The sequence below is a fragment of the Musa acuminata genome, chromosome BXJ2-7 (genome assembly GCF_036884655.1).
Source record: "Musa acuminata AAA Group cultivar baxijiao chromosome BXJ2-7, Cavendish_Baxijiao_AAA, whole genome shotgun sequence".
Taxonomy (NCBI): domain Eukaryota; kingdom Viridiplantae; phylum Streptophyta; class Magnoliopsida; order Zingiberales; family Musaceae; genus Musa; species Musa acuminata.
In genome coordinates this window covers 10,618,269-10,641,079 of record NC_088344.1, presented here as the reverse complement: position 1 = coordinate 10,641,079, position 22,811 = coordinate 10,618,269, and the positions used below count along the sequence as shown (strand labels likewise).

The following is a 22,811-nucleotide window of genomic DNA, read 5'->3' as shown; positions in this document are numbered from 1 at the left end:
AAAACTTAGATCAGACCGGGGAATGGTGTTTCCAGGGGGAGAGTGAGGGGACGTACGCATGTGCGCCCACCCACCACAACTCGCGTACCCGCGGCCTCACCAGCCATCATCATGGCGGTGGGGGAACATCACGCGTGATCACGACGCCCTTGGACGGTCGCCGCCCTATCCACGTCGCGCCCGGATTAAATCAAATCTTCCGTGCCGTAGCACCGGTCGCTTTCGGTAATAAATGGTAGGGGCTGAGTGGGTCCGCATTCCGAGGTGGAGAGCGGGAAAACGGAAACTAAAAAATAAATAACACGAAAGCGGTTGCGGCCTTTTATCCCATCTCTCTCTCTCCCCACCACCACCCCCCTTCTACATAATTTTATTATTATTTTATCTTCTCTTCTCTTTTCTTGGCTTTCCGGTCTCCCCACTACCATTCTCTCCGCCTCTCTCCCCTTTCGAGAAGAATAAGATTCTTTCTGCCCTTCCGCTGCCCACTTCCCATCTTTTGCCCCCGATCCCTACCATGGCGGTGGCCATGGAGAGCTTCTCGATTCGGTGAGTGCTTCCCATATTTTTCTTGAATTGTTTCTTCGGCCATCAAGATTTTGATGTTTCGTTCTTGTTTGGGGTTCGGAAGAGATTACGCGGCGCGGATGAGGTGCCTCGACTACGACAAGTGCTGGCCGTTCGCCGAGGAGAGAGGGGGGCGGTCCCTCCCTCCCATGCCGGTTCGGAGGTTCCGTTGGTGGGCCGACGAACTACGGGCGGTGCGATCCGACGGAGTGGCCCACGATCAGGCGGATCCGAACAAGAAGGCTGCCGTGGATGACGCCGCTGCTGCGCAGCAGGAGCCCCTCGTTGAATCCGCGGTTGTCGGCCGGGCGGGAGGTGGCGAGATTTCTGCCGAGGAGAGGGAGCCGAAAACTCCTCCGCCCAGAGCCAAGCAGAGAACTCCCAAGAAACGATCGATCCTCGAGCTTTTTGCGGTGGCTCCGATGATTCGTGGGTCACAAGAGCGAGACCTCCACGACGGGGGCGGCAGCAAGCACCAAGCAGAAGAAGCAGCCGCGGCGAAGAGCAATTTGGGGGTTGTGGACCGAGAGTATCCGCTCGAGACGAGGAAAACGAAGAAGCGGGTTAAAGACGGCGGGAAGATGCTGAGGGAAAAGATTGGGCCAAAGAAAAAGTTGAAGGCCAAGACGACGATGATGAAGAAAAAGAAGAAGCTCAAGGTTGAGATCCGTGCTGCGAAACAGGTACGTGGCAACTTCTTGGAACACATACTTTACCCTCAGCTTGCTATATCTGTTGGCAATAATTTTACTTGCTCACTCTCACGCTACGCACAGTATGTGGCTGTAGCTGTCAGCTCTAGCAGTATGGATCTTGGATCTTTTTATCGTCATTAGTTCTCGTTACGTTTCATGTGAGTATGGATTGCTTAGTCGTGTCATGAGGTCAGATCAGGAAAACCATTGGGGTGTTAGGGGAATATGAAACTTTGCCGACCTTAGATGAATGGGGCTGTTGATATTTCATGTGGAAAACCATTTTATTTGGGGCCGCTGGTAGCTGGAATCAGCTAGGATTGCCGACCATGAATGATGTCTGGCAGCTGATTCTCAAGGATTTGTGTGATGGTTCTGGATGTGAGAAAAGTCTTACACGATGTTTTGGACTTAAGAAGTAGCGCGTTGGACGTGCGAGAACATTATGTATCCTTTGTCCCTGCCCGTTCATCTATTACTAGTGTTGATGTTGAATAGAGCTTTGAGTTTTGTACTTTGTTCCAATTTTGTGGTCCTAGTGACCATGGTGGAACAATTTAGTACTTACTAGCTTGGTGGATTGTTTTGAATCTACCTGTTCAATGTGCTTTCCATCTTTTTCTTATGAATTTAGCAGTAGTCATCAAACCCTCTGATAAGAAATTGGCCCAACCTATTTCGACAAGGAATATCATTGATAAAATAATTGGAAGGTTTATCCAAGCCATCATTTATGAATGTGTTATCAGCCAGGTGGAACATTGGATCCCCACGTAGTTATGTATCTGAGGGATATGAATAGCAGATAGTCACTGGCATGATAATTGAACTCTTAATTGTAATATATTACCAATTAAGAAACTGCGTACAACTCATGCAAAGTAATATTAATAGCATAGGGGTGACCTTGTACCTTGGTTGAAAAACCAACAGTAGAAGAGTGACACATCTTGTAAGATGAATTAAGTAAAGAGTTTTTGGAGGAAAAAATTTGTGATTTGGAAGTTTAAGATTGCTTTGCTGCTGTAGTGAACACTGTCGATTATGACTGATAGTTTACAAAGAACCTCAAGAGGGGCTCTGGTTGTTGATTATCAAACACGGGAAGTTAAGTAGGACATATAGAGCATGCCACAGAATTGTTTCTTATTTATTGAGGACCTAAAAGGATTATTATCTTCCAAGTACTATTAAGGTGGCGAATGTATAAAGTTGCAAGAACAACCAAAGAATAGATTCAAGAAAACACCACCTTGGATGAAGAGTTTGAGAATATACAAATCACTGAATCATACTGTGAAATAAGTCTTTCAAAAGTGATGGATGTAGTTTAGAAGAAATTTTTTGGGTAAAATAATGTTAAGAAAGGAAATCAACAAAACTTCCTAGGATATACATAGATATGTGTGTGTGTGTGTATGTGTATGTGTGTGTGTGTATACATATACATATACTTATACTTATACACATATACATATATACATACATATATATATACATATATATATATATATACATATATATATACATATACATATATATATACATATATATATATATATATATATAGAGAGAGAGATAGAGAGATTATAATTGTATATATATTTGTATATATATGTATATATACATATGTATATATATGTATATATACATATGTATACATATATATACATACATATACATATACATATATATATATATATGTATGTATATATATATATATATATGTATGTATATATATATATATATATGTATGTATGTATATGTATGTTATATATATATATATATAACATACATATACATACATACATATATATATATATATATATATATAGAGAGAGAGAGAGAGAGAGAGAGAGAGATTGTAATTGTATATTTAATTATCAAAATTTTACATTAAACAGTGATTTAAAAAACACTAGGTGCCAAAAAGAGCCAAAGTCCCAAAATGCTCGAGCCGAGTGAAGCAAGATGCTCTGAAATATTAAAATATAAAAAATATAATATAATTGATAAATTTGATTATATAAATAAACATATGATATTAAATTAAAGGATCTACAATACCAAGTCACATTATCCATCTTCTAATAACAAAAATATCAAAAGACTCAAAACAATAAGGCTTTACATCAAATTCAATCGTCGTCATAATCAACATCGTTATTCTCAAACATATCATCATCTTTCTCTTCCTCTCGTCCATCTTTATCAAAATTTGTTTTCGTCTCTTTAACAATGACAGGAGATAAATTTGAGGTTTTTTCACTTATTTTTGCCTTCATCATCTGTCATGTATAGGTTTGTAATTCTCCAACACTTGAGGCTCCTGTCACATCTCCCAATGTTAATTTGTCATCTTCAAATACAAGCTTATCTTAGGCATCTGTAATGAGATTAAATCAATATTATTTTACAAATCTTGATGAGTTTTCAATGCTTGATTATACTTTATATAAATTAGATCATGTAATCATTGATGCTCTAATTGATTTCTTCTCTTTGTGAATATGTCATATTATATAATTTAAAAATATATTAATATATATTTAAAAATAAATTAATAAAAATAAAAATATATTAATATATCTCTTTGTGAATCTGTCACGGACTTAGCTGGAATTGCCTAAGTTGTGAGGTACCCTTGTGGTAAAGACACGAACTTAGCTTGAGTTGCCTAAGTCGCGAAGCACCCTTACGCCAATTTCCCGGACTTAGCTGAGATTGTCTAAGTCGTGATGCACCCTTACGATAGGTATCCGTAAAAGGTCAGGCAATTTGCAACCTCACTCAGGTCTCGAAAAACCTGTAAAAGAGAAAGTTGATTAGTTCGAAGAACGAGCAACGACAAGTCCCGACATCTCGTGAAAGGGGAAGCTTTACAAGCAATTTAGCGAGCACATTGCGTCCACGAGAGAAAACAGAAACGAGGAAAACAAGGAATTTATAAGGTTGAATGAACAGTTGCAAGTCCACAAACAGTTGCTCACTGGGTACCGGGCGCGTAGACAAGTTCCCGTCAAGTTAACGTGCGAACTTGTGAAAGATTGTTCAACGCCCGACACTATACCGAAGCCCCATCCCCCATGGTGCCACCCGGGTGGTTCCAGGGTGCTGAGATGGCTAACGTTTTGCGTGCAGCAGCGGGCTGCAGAAAACAGCCTGTGGCACGCGAAAACGGTGCCATTTTGGATTATTTTGCTCGGTGCGGTGAGCGGTCGCACTGTAGCGTTGCAACCTGTTCGAACTTACATTTTTACAAGCAAAAGAACATAAAACCAAGGCAAAACATACTGCCAAGCATTTGTACATGTAAACAAAAGCGACGAACGGTTCGTTGAACGAAGTTGTTGCAGGTGCGCGACGATCGTTCGTGACATTCTCCCCCACTTAAACTGTCGACACCCTCGTCGATGCTTGTTGGTAGTTGTTGATGACTGCTTCTTCATGTTGTTGGGTATCTTCGGGCTCCTAATTGGCTTCGGTTCGGGAAAGCTTTCGCCACTTCACCAAGTACTTGGTCTGCTCAGCTCCAATGGGTAGCTTTATCTTGCGATCAGCTAAAATGGTTTCAACTCGTTTCTCGTAGAAGGCTCTGGTGGGGGGTAGCCGAGTTAGAACACTTCAGGAAGCATCTTGCGGATCTGAATAGTAGACTTTCAAGTTATTGGCCTGAAAAACATTGTGAATTTTGAGCCACGCCGGCAGCTGCAACTTGTAGGAGACGTTTCCTAACCTACTGATAATTAGGAAGGGCCGTTCATACTTGCGCACCAATCCTTTGTGTACTTTGTTCCTAAAGAATTGGAGTGATGCTGGTTGGAGCTTTACTAACACCAAATCGCCGACTTTGAACTCCTGCGGTCGCCTCCCCAAGTCTGCCCACTTCTTCATCTTTTTGGTCGCTTTCTCCAAGTAAGCCCGCACAATATCTGTATTTCGGTGCCACTCTTTTACAAAGTGGTAGGCTGACGGACTACTCCCAATATACCCGATTGCTATGGTATGAGGAGTCGACGGTTGTTGTCCTGTAATGATCTCGAAGGGGCTCTTGTTGGACGTAGAGCTCTGCTGCAAGTTGTAGGAGAATTGGGCTATGTCCAACAGCTTCACTCAATCTCGTTGGTTGGCACTCACGTAGTGCCGAAGATATTACTCCAGGAGCGAGTTTATCCTTTCGGTTTGGTCATCTGTCTAGGGGTGGAGGCTTGTGGAGAAGTATAACTTAGACCCCAACCATTTGAATAGCTCGGTCCAAAATCGTCCTAGGAACCGAGCGTTTTGATCACTGATGATATTGTGCAGGACTCCCCAATACTTCACATTCTTCATCATCAGCTTGGCCGCCTCCTTTGCTGAACAGTGTAGGGGTGCAACAATGAAAGTTGCATGCTTTGAAAATCGATTGACCACCATGAGTATCGATCGAAGTCCCCTTACTGTCGGTAAACTTGATATGAAGTCTAAGGAAATGCTTTCCCACAGCATTTCTGGTATGGGCAACGGCTCCAAAAGTCCCACTGGCTTCCGCTGCTCCACATTGTCTTGTTGGCAAGTAAGGCACGTTTGAACATATTCCTCTACATCGGTCCCCATCTTCGGCTAGTAGAAGGCCCTCTCCACGAGAGCCAAGGTTCTGTAAATGCCTGGATATCCAGCCCAAAGGGAATCATGACACTCTCTTAAGAGCTCACGTCTCAAATTGTCCACTCGAATGATATAAACTTTATTCCCTTTTGTGTAAATGAGTCCCTCCATATCACGGCCTTAGCTGGAATTGCCTAAGGCATGAGGCACCCTTGCGGTCAAGACGCGAACTTAGCTTGTGTTGCCTAAGTCGCGAGGCACCATTGCGGCAAAGACGCGAACTTAGCTTGCGTTGCCTAAGTTGCGCTTCGCTCTTGCAATATTGCTCCGCAAAGATCAACCCACTTGCAACCTCTCACAGGTCTCGAAGGACCTGTAAAAGAGAAAGTTGATTAGTTCGAAAGAACGAGCGACGAACAAGTCCGACGTCTCGCAAAAAGGGGAAGCTTTATAAGCAATTCAGCGAGCACCTTACGTGCACAAGAGAAAAGAGGGAGAGGGGGGAAAACAAGGACTTTAGAGGGTTGAACGAACAGTTGTAAGTCTACAAACAGCTGCTCACCGGGTGCTAGGCGCGACAACAAGTTCCCGTCAAGGTAACGTGCGAACTTACGAAAGGTTGTTCAACGCCCGACACTATACCAAAGCCCTATCCAGCAGAGGCGGGCTGCAGAAAATAGCCCGCGACACACAAAAACGAAACTGTTTTGGGCTGTTTTGAGATTGTTTTGCTCGGTTCGGTGAGCGGTCGCTTTGTAGCACTGCAACTTGTTCGAACTTACATTTTTACAAGCAAAATGACTCAAAACCAAGGCAAAACATGCTGCCAAGTAGCTGTACATGTAGATGAGAACGATGAACGGTTTGTTGAACGGAGTTGTTGCGGGTGCGCAACGACCGTTCATGACATTCTCCCCCACTTAAACTGTCGACGCCCTCGTCGACGCTTGTTTGTAGTTGTTGATGATTGCTTCTTCATGTCGTAGGGCGTCTTCAGGCTACCAACTGGCTTCAGTTCGGGGAAGCTTTCCCCACTTCAACAAGTACTCTGTTTGCTCAGCTCCATTGGGTTGCTTTATCTTGTGGTCCGCCAGAATGGTTTCAACTTGCTTCTCATAGGATGCTGTGATGGGAGGTAGCCGAGTTGGAACACTTCGGGAAGCATCTTGCGGATCCGAGTGGTAGGCTTTTAGGTTGCTGGCGTGAAGAACGTTGTGAATTTTGAACCACGCCGGCAGCTACAACTTGTAAGAGACGTTGCCTACCCTGCTAATAATTGGGAAGGGCCCTTCATACTTACGCACCAATCCTTTGTGGACTTTGTTCCTAAAGAATTGGAGTGATGCTGGTTGGAGCTTTACCAACACCAAATCACCAACCTTGAACTCTTGCGGTCGCCTTCCTAAATCTGCCCACTTCTTCATCTTTTTTGCCGCATTCTCCAAGTAAGCCCGCGCAATATCTACATTTCGGTGCCACTCCTTTACGAAGTGATAGGCTGACGGACTACTCCCAGCATACCCAATTGCCATGGTGTGAGGAGTTGACGGTTGTTGTCCGGTAATGATCTCGAAGGGGCTCTTGTTGGATGCAGAGCTCCACTGCAAGTTGTAGGAGAATTGGGCAATGTCCAACAACTTCACCCAATCTCGTTGGTTGGCACTCACGTAGTGCCGGAGATATTGTTCCAGGAGCGAGTTTATCCTCTTAGTTTGACCATCCGTCTGGGGGTGGAGACTTGTGGAGAAGTATAACTTGGATCCCAACATTTTGAATAGCTCGGTCCAGAATCGTCCCAAGAACCGAGCATCCCGATCATTGATGATATTGTGCGGGACTCCCCAATACTTCACCACATCCTTCATCATCAGCTTGGTCGCCTCCTCTGCTGAACAGTGTAGGGGAGCAGCAATGAAAGTTGCATACTTTGAAAATCGATCGACTACCACGAGTATCGATCCGAGTCTCCCTACTAGTGGCAAGCTCGATATGAAGTCTAAGGATATGCTCTCTCACGACCTTTCTGGTACGGGCAACGGCTCCAAAAGTCCCACCGGCTTCCGCTGCTCCGCCTTGTTTTGTTGGCAAGTGAGGCATGTTCGAACATATTCCTCCACATCAGTCCCTATCTTCGGCCAATAGAATGCCCTCTCCACGAGAGCCAACGTTCGAAGAATACCTGGGTGTCCAGCCCAAAGGGAATCGTGACACTCTCTTAAGAGTTCACGCCTTAAATTGTCCACTCGAGGAACATAAACCCGATTCCCTTTTGTGTACACGAGTCCCTCCTGGACCCAAAATCGTCGTGCCTTGCCTTCTTTGATGAGCTGCATCAGGAGAACTACCTGGGGATCACCATACAGTCCATCCCTGATCCTGGAAAGGAAGTTGGAGTGCAATTGACTTGCTTGGCCTCCGCCCTCCAATTGTACGGCATTCACGCGCTCCACTTTCTGACTCAATGCATCGGCCACGACATTTGCCTTCCCAGGCTTATACTCCATTGCCATATCAAATTCAGCCAAGAAGTCCTGCCACCGTGCTTGTTTTGGGGAAAGTTTCTTCTGTGTTTGGAAATAGCTCAGAGCGATGTTATCTGTCCTCAGCACAAATCGCGATCCGAGAAGGTAATGTCGCCAAACTCGTAGACAGTGGATCACCGCTGTCATCTTCTCGTGCACTGGATACTGTTGCTCGGTCTCGTTGAGCTTGCGGCTCTCGTAGGCTACTGGATGACCTTCCTGCATGAGTACTCCCCCAATAGCGAAGTCCGAAGCGTCTGTATGGACTTCAAAAGGCTCCCCATAGTCTGGTAATTTGAGCACTGGTTCTTCCAAAACAATAGCCTTCAGATCTTGGAATGCTATTTCACATTTGCCTGACCACTTCCAAGGCTACTCCTTTAGTAACTCTATCAGTGGAGTTGCACGCTTCGAGTACCCCACTATGAAGCGTCAATAGTAGTTGACGAAACCAAGGAAGGATCTTAACTCTGGCACCTTCTTTGGAGTTCGCCATTCCGCAACCACTTGCACTTTTGATTTGTCTATGCGAATGGAACCATCACCGATTCGATGCTCCAAGAATAAGATCTCCGTTTGGGCGAAGTAGCATTTCTCCCTTTTTACGAACAAAGTGTTCTCCCTGAGAACCTTGAAAATTGTCCGAAGGTGCCGAACATGCTACTCGAGCGTTTGGCTATATACGACGATATCGTCTAAGTATACGACCACGAACTTGTCTAAATACTCCTTGAATAGTTGGTTCATGAGAGTGTAGAACGTGGCCGGAGCGTTGGTTAAGCCGTAAGGCATCACCAAGAACTCAAACGCTCCATACCTGGTCACACAGGTAGTCTTCGCTTCGTCGCCTTCAGCAATGCGCACCTACCAATACCCTGACCGAAGGTCGAATTTCGAGAAATACTTGGCTTTGCCCAACTGGTCGAACAAGTCCGCGATGAGCGGGATGGGATACTTGTTCTTCACTGTCACTTTGTTAAGGGCTCGGTAATCGACGCATAGTCGAAGGCTCTCATCTTGTTTCTTCTGGAAGAGAACTGGAGCTCCGAAAGGTGCTTTAGAGCTACGGATGAGACCGTCGCTTAGCAGTTCACCTAATCTGAGTTCTGCCAACTCTGGCGGGGACATGCGGTAGGGTGGTCTCGCTAGAGGTTTCACTCCTGACTCCAGCTCGATGCTGTGATCCACGCCTCTACGTGGTGGAAGAGTCTTCGGCAACTCGGGTGGCATAACGTCATTGAACTCTTTCAGGACGTTCGCCACCACAGCAAGTTCTTGAATGGCCTTCTCGTGGAGTAGCTCTAGCTTCATAACAGCCACGAATGTTAATTCACCTTTTCGCATCCTTTTCTTCAGTTGTAATGTCGATATGTGTTGGAGCTCCTTGGTTCCTCTTCGAGAGACAGGAACCACGCAGGGGTCGTCACCTCCCATCATACACAGGGAGTTCAAGAACGGCATTGGCACCAACTTCGCCGCGTGCATGAACTCCATTCCAAGAATCACTTGGAAGTCGTCCAGTGGCACTGCCATAATGTTGGTGTTCCCGCTCCATGTCCCGATTTTGATGGGAACTCCCTTTTCCAACCCGGAGATTCGCCTGGCCTCCGAGTTCACCGCCTTCATTCGACTTGGGCTCTTCTCCAAGATCAACCCAAGTCGCTTTGCTTTTCGATCGGCAATAAAGTTGTGGGTAGCGCCCGTGTCCACCATTGCACGAGTTGTTTGGCCATTGAGCTTGATGTCTACATACATCAGCTCTCCACTTCCTGCTTTTTCTTGCCTTGTCTTCGGGTTCTCCCCCACTTGACCCTGCATGGTGTTCAACAAACGCATGGCTCCCATCCGGGGTCCTTGCGACTCCTCATCGTCGCTGCTAGCTTCAGAACTACTCGAACTAAGAGCGATAGCCTTGCCCTTGTCCGATTTGAGAGGGTGGATGGAAGCTGTTAAAGCATTGAGTGCCTGTTTTTGTGGGCACTCCCTCACCATGTGTGGCCCTCCGCACAAGAAGCATCCGTCAGGTTCTTCGTGTTCATGTCAACATGTTGGTGATGAGAATTAGGAGACATGGTGATGAGAATTCAGGGATTTTAATCAAAGAAAATATTTTCATCTATTATAACTCATAAAAATATAAATTATTTTAAAAAAGAAAATAGAATGGCAATCTTGTCTCTTCAATAGCAATCTCTTCTTTTAGCAAGTAGGTCTTTGACCTCTATCACATTCACCACCTTCTTCTTTAGACAAAAAGGAGGCAATTGGGTTCAGGGATGTTAAGGACCAAATAAGGGCTCTCTGGTTCTTCGTGTTCATGTCAACATGTTGGTGATGAGAATTAGGAGACATGGTGGATCGGTAAAACCAGTCTGTGCAGATGAAAACATTCAAGATGTGAACCCTTGGTTTTAACTGGGGGGAGGGAAGGAATGTTGTCTTGTCAAAATTTTCTTGGCATAGACACCTTGACTCCCATTATAATTCAAGGATTTTATTGTATAGTTATGAAGAGTGCAAGTGCAATTTTGATAGAACTCAGGTAGAAACATGATGATGATAAATGGAGTGTAATTTCTTTGTGATAGATAGGGAGAGAGAAAATTAAAATGTGATGATAAAGAAAGACAAAAGCTCATCACCCAAGTGCAACTCTTAAGGAATAAAATAACACCATCTAAAGGAATCAACAAGGGATATAGGGCTTGAAACTCACCACTCTTAAGGATTCCACCAAAGAGATATACTGTTTGCAGGAGAAGGATAACACCTCTCAACAGAACACAACTTGTATTCGAACGACTGAATGCCCTCAAGGCTTACAAGACATTGGTATATATAGTGATAGACTTGGAACATCTTTCCAAGCTTGAGAATTACTCTTTCTCACATCTCACGAACAAAATAAATGAAAACCAATTACATTGTAGGGTAGACTCATGCTTGAAGATTAAAGACTTATTGGATATTTAAATGTCACCTAGGAATAGAGAAAGGCAAGAGCTAAGAGATAATTTTATCTATTCTTGGGTAAGAGTATCCAGCTTGACCTTTGTGAACAAATGTGAACATAACTTCCTGTAGAAAAATCTAGAATGAACTTTATCATCCTACTTCTCCACTTTACTCTGTTTCAACTTTCCTGTCCTTTTAAAGAAACCATCTTACTGAACAATATTATCTAAACCTGATTTCATCTTTTAACCCACCATCAATCCTTTGGTCTTCTGCACCTTTGCACAATCCAAAATGGCCTTCATTTGTTTTTAAATATCAGAAGCTTTTATGTTGGTGTGGGAGAACTTGGTAATCACCCACAGTTGAGGTGAAGCGAAACCAATATGTATTGAGGGGGGGGCTCACGCTCCAGCAAGTTGACAATTTTCCCTTGTGACCTGATTGTTGCTTATCACAGGTGCTCTTCTCATCCTCCACCGCTCCATACTTTAAGCTCAATGATGTAGACCATCAGTTGATGAAATTGCATTGGTGTTCAAGACATAGTGAAACACCAACAGCACAGGCTACATAGGGCCTGTCCAATTTGCTCATGAGTTGGTTGTATTAAATCTTTTGTGCCGCATTGCTGTTTGATGTTCTTAAATACTCCATGGAAGCTTTCTGGATGTTGTTTTAGTGGTCATCTGCCAGCTACGTACGAAAATATCAGGGTTCAACACTGCAATTAAAAATAATAGAAAGACAATTTTAGGACTTTGATGCTCTAGCTTGTGATCCTTATGAGCATAAAAAAACATAGTAGGATCACTGGTTTGGCAGAAATACAATATTATTCTGATGGTAGAACATCTCATCTTAGTTAATGTTGATCAAATTCTTGAAAATTACCCATAAGTGGTTGCTTGAAATAAGTTTTAATCAGCTGGCAGATTCCAAAGGGTCACTTCTCAACCATATTTGGCAGGAAATTGTTCTCCAAGTTGCTCAAATAAGATGTCATTGGGAGGCTCTGTGTCTAGAGTCCAACAAATCAAATTTTGTACAATTTAGAGTATTCTTGAAGAAGTTATGGTTAAAATACTGACTGCTGATCAGATCTCCTTGGAATTGATATTATGGGGTCTTCCTAGGTGTCTTTTGTTTTACTCTATCTTTTTTTGAGAATTGAGTCTTGCAATCAGCTTCAGGATTAGAAGGTACATGAAGGAATTTGTCATTATTGTTATTGTTAGTTGTATGAGGAGGGATAGAGAAAGACCTAAAAAACTTAACTAAACATATCTCAATGGCGGTAATCTATGAAGTTGCTTGGGCAAACTATTATTTCTATAGTTACACCCAAAAGCATTTCTGGACATTGACCAGGCTTTCCAAACAGGGAAACTTAAAACATAAATTCCAGTTAATATTATAGCTCATAATGGTCTGTATAGATTTTAGCGGTGGCTTTCAGGAAGCCAGTCAATTACTTTACCATGATCTTTGTAACTTTAAAGTGATTCAGATAATTTTCGGGTCAGATCTGGCAGTTGATTGCAATGGTTGCTTGATGGCACCTGGTTTGCACCCATTATGGCTCTAGGTTCGTGGTCATAGGTTTAGTTTATCTATTTTTTCTTTCTTGTAAAAAAAGTATCATAGGCCAACTTACATTGCACTGAAGTTGAAGTAAACTACTATTTCTGATGAAACTCTCAGTTGTCATAGTCCTTGTAGTTGACACTAGAGGTCTATTAATCTTCTGCCGAAGAACAAATGGTTGACTATGATTTTGACTTTGCGCCACTTGATCTTTCTCATTTTTGTCTACTTAATGCTAGCCATATAATTTGTTATTATGTACATGAACCCAATAAACAAAGCAGGTATTTTAGGTGTTGACTGTTAACAAATACTGATCACTGAGCTGATAATTATTATGAGCGTAACCATGACTCTAGTGTTGCTGTCATGACTTCTCGGTATGCTAAGTACCATATTGTATAAAAGTCTATTGATACTTAAAAACTAATTAATTGACCATAGTAAGCTGATTGCATACAGTACCTGTTTGAGAGGGAAATGTTGTGGGGTCAACAACTGATATTTAACTCAATGCTCCTTGTTGTCATAACTAGTCTTTATTTATTAATGCGTTGTTTTGGAACAGGACTAGCTTATCTGTCATCCATTTTAAGAACTTGAGTATATTTCTCGTTGAAAACTAGGCTAAAAGGGAAAGGGAGGTTTCTGATTAATAGTCATAAGTTCACTACTTTTATGGCGTATATACAATCTCATAATGTACAATTGAGCATCCTGAATGATGGAGTTCTTTTATCAAAACAAATCCAATTAATTTATTTTTAGATCAGTGGAATCAAGAGAATGTGCCTCTTTCAGGAAAATCACTGCAGATTAAAAAGCATGCGACACGAATAACCTTTCTGTATTTTATCCACCTGCCAAGGATTTTTAGCATCAGATTGGGGGCTTACTAGTCATAAAAAACTTATCATATACAGCAGCAAACAGGTATTATTTGTTTGAGGAGTTAATGTGAGATATTGAAGGAAAAAGAGGGCATAGTCCACATCTTGGTTTGTGCTGGTAAACATCACATATTGCCCAATGAGATCATTCTGTCACCGAGACATAAGACGGCTTATATTTTCTCTAAGAAGGTACTTTTTGATAAAAGTATATTGATCTGAAATTTTAAAAACTACTTTCTAATACCAATCAATATTCAGCAAAGATCGATTCTGATGTATCTGATTAGATATTATAACTTCCATTGCTTGATTTTTTCTGGCCCTTCTTATCTTGGCAATTGTTAAAAGCAAGATTTTGTTCCATCTTGGTATTCCACCGAAACGGACCACTGTGATAACCAAGTTTATATACCTTGGGAAAGGCTGATTGACTTCTTCAATCTTTACTATGAACAGAGCCAATTGGTATGGGTTCCGACTGTACTATATCCCACCATTGAAGAGTTAAAATTCCAATGGATCACTTGGTTGGAAATGCTTGCTTAACTGAAAATTTGTTATTGTTTTCCTAGCACGATGTGAGAAGAATTCTGTTTTTGCTAGCTTTTCTTCCATGAGATATTTGAGTTGGCATAGTTGATAAGTTATTTTTACTTGATATGTCTGTTTGACACAATATATTTATTTGTCAATGTAAATTATGAAATATAACTTAAAGTTATCAGAGCATTTTTTTCCTCGTTTTTGACATAATCTAGTGCACATCATTGTCTTCATAGGATGACAATATAAGCTAATTGTTAATTATGTGGTGCATATTGGGTCAATTTTACATTATGTTTTGCACTGGATCCTAAACGGAACTTAGAAATTGATACTAGGGTTCTCCTCAAAGAAAAGATGGAACCCATTAAATCATTGCTTCCTGTCTTTCATAGAGCCATTAATGTGCATTTCCTTTGTTTCATATCCTAATTTGGCTCTCCTGCTATATGCTTTTAAGTTAATCTGACTTTAATGGAACCCATTAAATCATTGCTTCCTGTCTTTCATAGAGCCATTAATGTGCATTTCCTTTGTTTCATATCCTAATTTGGCTCTCCTGCTATATGCTTTTAAGTTAATGTGGCTTTAAGCATATATAATGTACCACTTCTACCATTGCCTTTCCTCTATCAGGAGAAACCCTGTAAGCATAGAATGTCTTCTCCAGTTGAATTGTGCAAAATACTCAAAAACCAAGTGTATGAGAAGCAGTTTGAAAAGATGGATAAAAAACTTGTTCATAACCAGACAAAGCCGGCGACCATCAGAACTTTACTAAAGAAACATATATTCAGACTTGTTCGGACTTCAAAATTGGCATCCAGGAAGAAGGAGGTACATACTAATCTCAAAAAACGAAAACGAGTTACTTCTGCCAAGAAAAGAAAGACAATTATAAATACAAAGGGCAGTGATCTTGTAGAGCTTTGTTGTGAATCAGCTAAGAATTTGAGTTTTTCTGGTAAGGATGATACACTTGCACATGATAGAAGTTGTTTGCCTTTGGAGCTGCCTCATTTGCAAACCCTCTGCAAAATAGTTTCTGATGTCTTGGCTGCTTCTTCATTGTCACCATCATCTATGGATAATTTGAACAAACGTCCATCTTTCACTGAGGAAGCTCAGTTGAGCTTCAATGATAAAGAAGCTCACCTTAATTTGAATGATAAAGGAGTTGTTACAAATAATATGAACAGAGGTGAAACTTCCTCAGGAAAGCAACTCGATGATTCTTTTAATCATCTAACTACTGCAAAGCCCTCAGTCACAAGGAGAACCCATTTGGCTGAAACTTTGGACTTAAATCATCCAGTGAGGGATTATGTTGATTTAAATTGCATTAGCCTGGATGGCTCCACTTTGACACCTACTCCAACAAACTCAGATGACCTGAAGGTTCTCAGAACAATGAATAGTGTTGGGCTTGATATGGATCCTGGAACCTGTCAGGAACACAGTTTTTCTCTGACATCCGATCATCTGAACCATTTGCATAATCCTATTAGAAATTCTGCTCCAGTTTCTGATACAAGAAGTGCACTGAGCCTTACCGGAAACCAAGATAAGCAGCATTGGATATCTTGTTTAGATCAAAGCTACATGGATTCAGTTGATGGGCAAGGTCATTTGTTGGGCCCAACAAAAGATGTGTGCAATGGCTTTCCTGAATTTCAACCAGTGTATCATATACCGAAAGATATAGTAATTAGTACTTGCCCTTCAGTTATATCAAAAACTACTGTAGAACCATTGCCAAGTCTGGGGTCTATTTGGAGGGACAAGGACACTGGGGAAGGTTTCATTGGATTGCCTCTTAATTCACAGGGAGAGCTTATCCAGTTGCATCCAGGCAATAGGTATGGAATTTGTGAGGTGGATAAGATGCCAAGGTCAGCATTTAATTCTCTTCAGATTCTTCCATCTTCCAGTCATTTTCGGCCAGAGTCCAGTCATGTTAGGATGAAAGGCAAGTTCCCTTTTGTGCCATCATACCATGAGGATGATCAAAGTTGGTTCTTGAATCAATACTATCCTGCTAGAAATGTAGTGATATCCGAGTTGGGTTCTGTTGAGTTGCAAGGTGTTGAAAAAGTGAAGTATCGAACTTATGATGATAAAGCACAATTTAACCATTGTGACGCCAGACAAATGGAAAATTTTTGTTGTGGCTGCAGGGATCATGTTGTAACAGAAAATTGCTTTCGTAGGATGAAGTTCTATTCTGAAAGGGACTTAGAGCTAGGTATTCAACCAGCTATCCGACCAACTATGCGCTTGATGGGTAAAAATGTCACAGTTGGTAGCTACATCAAAGAATACCAAGGAGGTAATAATGGGAAGGTATGGTCTGATGAGGATATAATAACTACAAGCTGCCCCACCACTAGGGTTTACAACAGACCCATTTTGGACAGATGGCACGAAGATGAATGCATTCCACAAGCAGAATCTGGGGCATCGAGAAAATTCCCGTTCAACTCACTAGAGGTCCCTTCAAATTATTGTTGTACATCAGCAGATAAGCTTACATCTAACCATATGCATCTTGGTTTTGAGCCTAATTGGATGTTAAATGATGGGAATTCCTCAAGTAGAGAACCTGATTTTCATATTGACCTTTGTCAAAATGCAGTTCCTTGCCAATCTTTTCTGAACAGAGCCCCCCACTCTGCATTCCATTGTACCTCAGAATCTCAATCTGATGAGATGGGACAAAAAAAAAAGCTCTGTGAATCCTATCCCCAAAAATTTTGCCAGCATATGCTTGTAAATTCAACCCATTGCAAGCACAGTAAAAATGTATCTTACGGTATTCCATCGACTTACCATCCTCATATTAATCATGTGCCTTCCCAAACATCAACTATTCATTCTTTACGAAAAATTCCTCATTGGTTGTTAAACACAACCAATCAGCATCATCCATTTATTCCTTATCATCCAGCTGCTGCATATCAGTCCTGTACGATTCCAGCATATAGTGGTTTTCCTCATGCTTCTTCATATCCAAGGACTGTAATACCTTTCCCTTGCAGCAATAGCAGCAGTTCTCAAACATATGGCTCATATACTCCCATGTCTGTGGTTTACCCTTCATCTATTTCAGCCTTACCAACAAATAATTTCAGTTCAGTATCCTCAACAAACAGAGACAATATCAAAGCCAAAGATGGCATGGGAGTTTACTTCGCTCATTATAAGAGTCAGGATCATTCTAAAAGATGTAGAAAAAGATCTGCAGGCAAAGATGACATAACCATGGAAAGAGTGAAGAGGCCTAACTTTAAACTGCAGGAAGACACTAATGCTCCTACATCAGTAAGAAGAGAACAATTGCATGGAGACCAAAAGGATAAAGCATCAGAAGTCAATGTTTGTACTGTTAGAACAATGGATGACGTCCTTCCAGTTATGGATAATGAGAAGGATAGAGTGGCTGTCTCAGGTGGGTCGTTGCCCTTCAAATCTAGTCACACAAGGTCAGGACCTGTCAAACTTAGCGCAGGAGCAAAGCATATACTGAGGCCCAATGGAAGTTTTGATCAGGAAAAATCTCTACCAATTTACTCAACTGTACCTTTTACCCATGGAACTAGTGCTGGCAAAGATGATGTTTTACAGGAGAAAGCAGCAAAAGTCTACAGGTTTTAGAAAGCAGCAAAAGCCTACAGGTTTTAGAATTCTAGTGAGCAGTCATCACCAGTCGAGATTTTGGAGAATATTTGGGATCCTGTAAAAAGGAACTTTTCTTGGCGAGCAGGAGTAACCCTACTATGCTTGATAGGTACTGTTTTCTCTTATGCCATTTGCTTATGATGTGGAGTGAAATATATAATAATCCTCCTTAGTAAACTTAACCACATGCAATATTGTGTTTAAAAAATCGACTTTGTATTTCCTTAACAATTAGCTCGTGTGTTTCTCCTAACATTCAGTGTCCTTGTAGACATATATTGCAAGTTTTGATGTTTGATTATTTTGAGAACTAGATGCATCAAATATAATAATCCTCATCTGCTTCTGGAAAAAGCCATTCAGTTTTGCTTGCTTTAATGAGATATTATATTGTTTTTCAATATTTATATTTAAAATTGTGCTTATATCTGTTGTCATGAGTAAGGTCATATAGCCTATATGTACTAGCTTACTCGTGCTACCGACAGCTACATGATCAAATTTAAAAGCCTATTTTGTCCATATTAGTTATCTAATAGCTTCTTCAAGTTCCAGGCTGGAGAGTCATATTTCTGTATAAGAATAAGATCTTGTAAGTTAATGCAAGTCTCAGCTGAATAACACTTAAGATTGTCAAGCACGATTGCGACAGATATTGAGTTGTCGAATTGCTTCTGTTCATATGTAACTCTTTAGTTTAGAGTAAAAGTGGAAATATTCAGGAATGACCAGGTCAGGGTGTTTTTTTGCATTGTTTGTTTCTACAATATGCATCGTTTAGGAAAATTTGTTGATTGATACATCTTAGTAAAATATTCCTTTATGTTAGTGCACACAGTCAGAATATCTTGCATAGACATGGATGAGTAACACAATTAAATTTCAATTACGTGATGTTTTCCTCGTCCTTATTTACTGTTTTATTCAATTCTTTAGTTGCATCTTGTGCTTTCCATCTCTAGACACTGTAAAAGAGAGAGAGAGAGAAGGATTTTTATGCCAGGTAATTGCTCATGTAAGTTAGTAAATATTATCTTCAAATTGATATTTCTATAATCTATAGTATATAGTTCTAATGTTATCTTCCAAGAGAAAGACAGATGGATTGACACACTGGTAGGTATGGTTCCAAGAGATGCTTCTATCCATCAAACTTCATTTAATCATGACATGTAACATTTATTCAGTTCATACTGATGTAACTTAATGTGCTGTCAAAGAGGCTCATGAGTTCCTGTAGGGAAGTTAATCGCTCCTGCCAAACAGATATATATTCTTTGAGGAGGCTTGGCTCCCCTAGGAAGTTGATCCTGGTACACACAAAAGTTTTGAGGAGGCCTAGATAAGTTATATTCATATTTACCTAGAGCAAGATTTATTGCACAAATGAAATGAGCATGTCGTGTGGTTGTTAATTACAATATTTGGGATTGCTGATTCAACATCTGAATTTATTGCTCAATCTTTTGACTGTCAAGACTGTGTTAAAGTTCCACTGCACTAGAGACGGCAAAACACGGGAGGAAAGGAAGATCCAAGTCAGGTAGTGTTTATTATCGAGGAACTTGTTCCTCAAGATTATGTTCTTGTCGATCACTGCAGGCATAATAGATATATGTTCGAAGGCTGAACTATGAAAGGATTCTTGTTAGATTGTTCAATTACATGTGAGCATGCAGGAGAGAGAGAGAGAGAGTGGGAGAGGGATGGGTTGCGAGGACGTGGTTTCTGATGGGTTGTGGGCCGGGCTACGGTCTAGGCCTCTGTGACCTTCTTTGTCCCTATAATGCTGGCTAAGCTGAGGCTTCTTCGCTTCTCTATAAAACGCTGACATCTTTTCTTCTGCCAAACTAGGACGTTGATGTAATTTGAGAAAAGGGTACGGGGGACTTGGGACATTAGTCAAAACAACAAAGAAAAGATCGCAAACTTGAGGTCGTCAGTCAATCAACATATTTGGTAGAGGAATCATGAGTTCACAAGTTGGAGATGGAGCATATGTTTATATGCATAATGGCAAGCATTATAGATTGGATAGGCACTAGGAGTCGGAGACTAAAAGTTGTTTCAGCATACTTGATTTCCTTCCACTAAGGGACATGTTACCTCAGATTCCGCCACTACGTATATTTTATGCCCATTGCCTTTAGCTAAAGTCTCAAGTGAAAGGTAGGTAACATCACAAAAGAGAAGCAACTCGGCTGCATAGTGTCGCCTCCCGTTTTCTTGTGCAACGTGTACACCTTTTGTTTCTCTCGTGAACTGACAATTGATGTCTGCACCCATGAAAACACGTAGTCAACACACACTTGACCGGACCGTAGAATGATCAACAACAGATGAAAAAGGAAATGAACGGTACTACATGCACCATGGTGAACTCATGCAGGTGACAGCCATGCGGACTCGGCGTGAGGTCTGCTACCCGAAAGCAAGATGGAAGGAAGCCCAAGTCCGCACGTATCACGAGCAGACAACCGAAACCAGACATGATTCATTGGTTGTTCATCTTTCTTGGATCTTTATGTTTCGGCTCCACGAGCAAACTCATGCCTCCCATGGCCTCCACCTACCAAAGTGATGTGTTCTCTCTCGGGTCTTCTTCCCCCCACACACACAAATTGTACTGAGCGTGGTCTTTGCCTTGTATAGATAGATACATAGGGCTGGTGCCCTGTGAATGGGAGAGGATTCCTACCCATGGTAGACAGCCTGAGCCAGGAATCTCTTTCTCTCACATACACATACGCACACACACACACAACCTCGGCGCAGTGCAGTGCAGTGCAGTGCAGGTGATCGATGAATGGGAAGCATGGTCCCAAGAGGGAGAGTCACATGACCATGAAACGAGAATTGGATGCTCTCTCCCTCATCAGCTCCTTTTCTCCCATCACCAGCCGAAAACTTGGCATAATTCCAAAGGCAATCGATTCCTTTCCAAAACCAAAGCGATGAACTCCACATCAGATGAGAATAAGGTGTAGAGCAGCACATTGAGGAATAGCGCGTTGAACTCCACATCAGATGAGAATAAGGCGTAGAGCAGCACATTGAGGAATAGAATAGCGTACTTGGGCCTCCACCGTAGCGCCCAAGGATGAATCTCTTATGTCAGTCCAATCCACTGGCAGATGATGAAAGGCTTGTAGAAAAGCTCCTTAGGCTGTTGGGATCCAAAGAAAACACATGGACGCTCCTTTTTGAGTCGATGGCCCATCAATTCAATTCAGCTCCAAGTTTAGTAGCTCATGGCAGAGAGAGACTGAGAGAGAGAGAGAGAGAGAGAGAGAGAGAGAAGAGGGCATCTGATAATGCCCATCCATCCATGGCTGGCTTCATGTTGTGGAATAAATATAAAATCTATCGGACTCTTCTTTTTATTCTTCTCTTATTATTGTTTTAGGAAAAAGCATATCAGCCAATCAGCAGAACAGACTGATCCCTACAACTACAACTGCACTACACTACACTACACTACGCCATGATAGCTTCATTTCAAAAAGAGAAGCCATCTGAGGGCTCTCGCTTCCCCCTTATTACCTTTCTCCCCCACGCTTCGCACCCCACTCTTCTTCTCTGTCACTTTCTCTCCTTCCAATTCTCTTCCTCACTCCTTTTTGCTACCTTCTTTTCCTCCCCATAATTCCTCCCCTCCTCTTCTTCCAATCCTCTCTGCTTTCTTGTTCCTCACAAACCCCAAGTTTTTCCTCCACTGGATCCAATGGAAAACCACCCAAAACTTCAAGAGACCATCAGCAGCAGTAGCAGCAACTACGGCTGCACCAATGGAACAACACCACCAACGGCAGCTCAGCCATCATCGTCTCCGCGGGCGCCGCCATCCCTGACTCCCAAATCCATTCCCAAAACTTGCGAGCCGAATCCGTACCCGACGACATTCGTCCAGGCGGACACCTCCTCCTTCAAGCAAGTGGTCCAAATGCTCACGGGCTCCGCGGAGACCGCGGCCGCTGCCGCGGCAGCCGCCACCAACTCCTCGGCCCCGAAAGGGCTTGTGGCTCCGGCCGCCAAAGCTACCGGTCCCAAAAGGCCTGCTTTCAAGCTCTACGAGCGGCGGAACAGCCTCAGGAACCTCAAGATCCTGAGCCCCCTCATCCCCACATTCCTGAGCTCCAACTCCGGTTCCCCTGTCGGCGCCGCCGGGTTCTCCCCTCGTAAGCAGCCGGAGATCCTGTCGCCCAGCATGCTGGACTTCCCCTCGCTGGTGCTTAGTCCGGTGACGCCTTTGATCCCCGATCCCTTCAACCGGCCGCAGCACCCGAATTCGGAGTCGGCTAAGCGGGCGGAGGACCGGGCGATCGCCGAGAAGGGATTCTACCTGCATCCATCGCCACGGGCCCCGGCTGACGCGGAGCCGCCGCGGCTGCTGCCGTTGTTCCCGGTGACTTCTCCCAATGTCTCTTCCGACTTGTCTCTTGCTACACCTCAACCTTCTACCTGAGAAGTTCTAACTCCAGGATCGAGTCCAGTTCCCCTTCTTCCTTTAGCTTCGGTTGTATGGTCTGGTCTTTCCTCTCTATGATGCAAATTAACCAGCATGAGACAGAAAGATCTACAAACTTGGAGTTTTCTTCCTTCTCTTCTGCTGATGTGATTGAGAGACTGACTGACAAATTCATGGGTGAAAAGCTTCTCTTTTGTTGATGCCAATCAATGTTTAGCTTTATTAAGATCATTTAACTCAGAGAACAAGTTGTCAAGAACAGTTCAAGCACTGCTATTTGACACTGATTCTCCATAGGCTACTGCTGATGATGGGA

At 42.4% G+C, this 22,811-nt stretch overlaps 2 protein-coding genes across 2 annotated transcripts; both read left to right on the top strand.

Moving 5' to 3' along the window:
- The first annotated feature begins 363 nt into the window (after window positions 1-363).
- Window positions 364-18,337, top strand: LOC103991607 (uncharacterized). The gene is made up of 3 exons (XM_009411108.3): window positions 364-549; window positions 632-1,250; window positions 14,986-18,337. The coding sequence occupies exons 1-3, from the start codon at window positions 518-520 to the stop codon at window positions 18,001-18,003; spliced, it is 3,669 nt and encodes a 1,222-aa protein (XP_009409383.2). The 5' UTR covers window positions 364-517; the 3' UTR covers window positions 18,004-18,337.
- A 3,187-nt stretch (window positions 18,338-21,524) lies between these two features.
- On the top strand, window positions 21,525-22,701 carry LOC103991606 (VQ motif-containing protein 4). Its single transcript, XM_009411107.3, has one exon. It carries the CDS (start codon window positions 21,752-21,754, stop codon window positions 22,490-22,492), a length of 741 nt encoding a protein of 246 aa, XP_009409382.2. The 5' UTR covers window positions 21,525-21,751; the 3' UTR covers window positions 22,493-22,701.
- The last annotated feature ends 110 nt before the right edge of the window (window positions 22,702-22,811 follow it).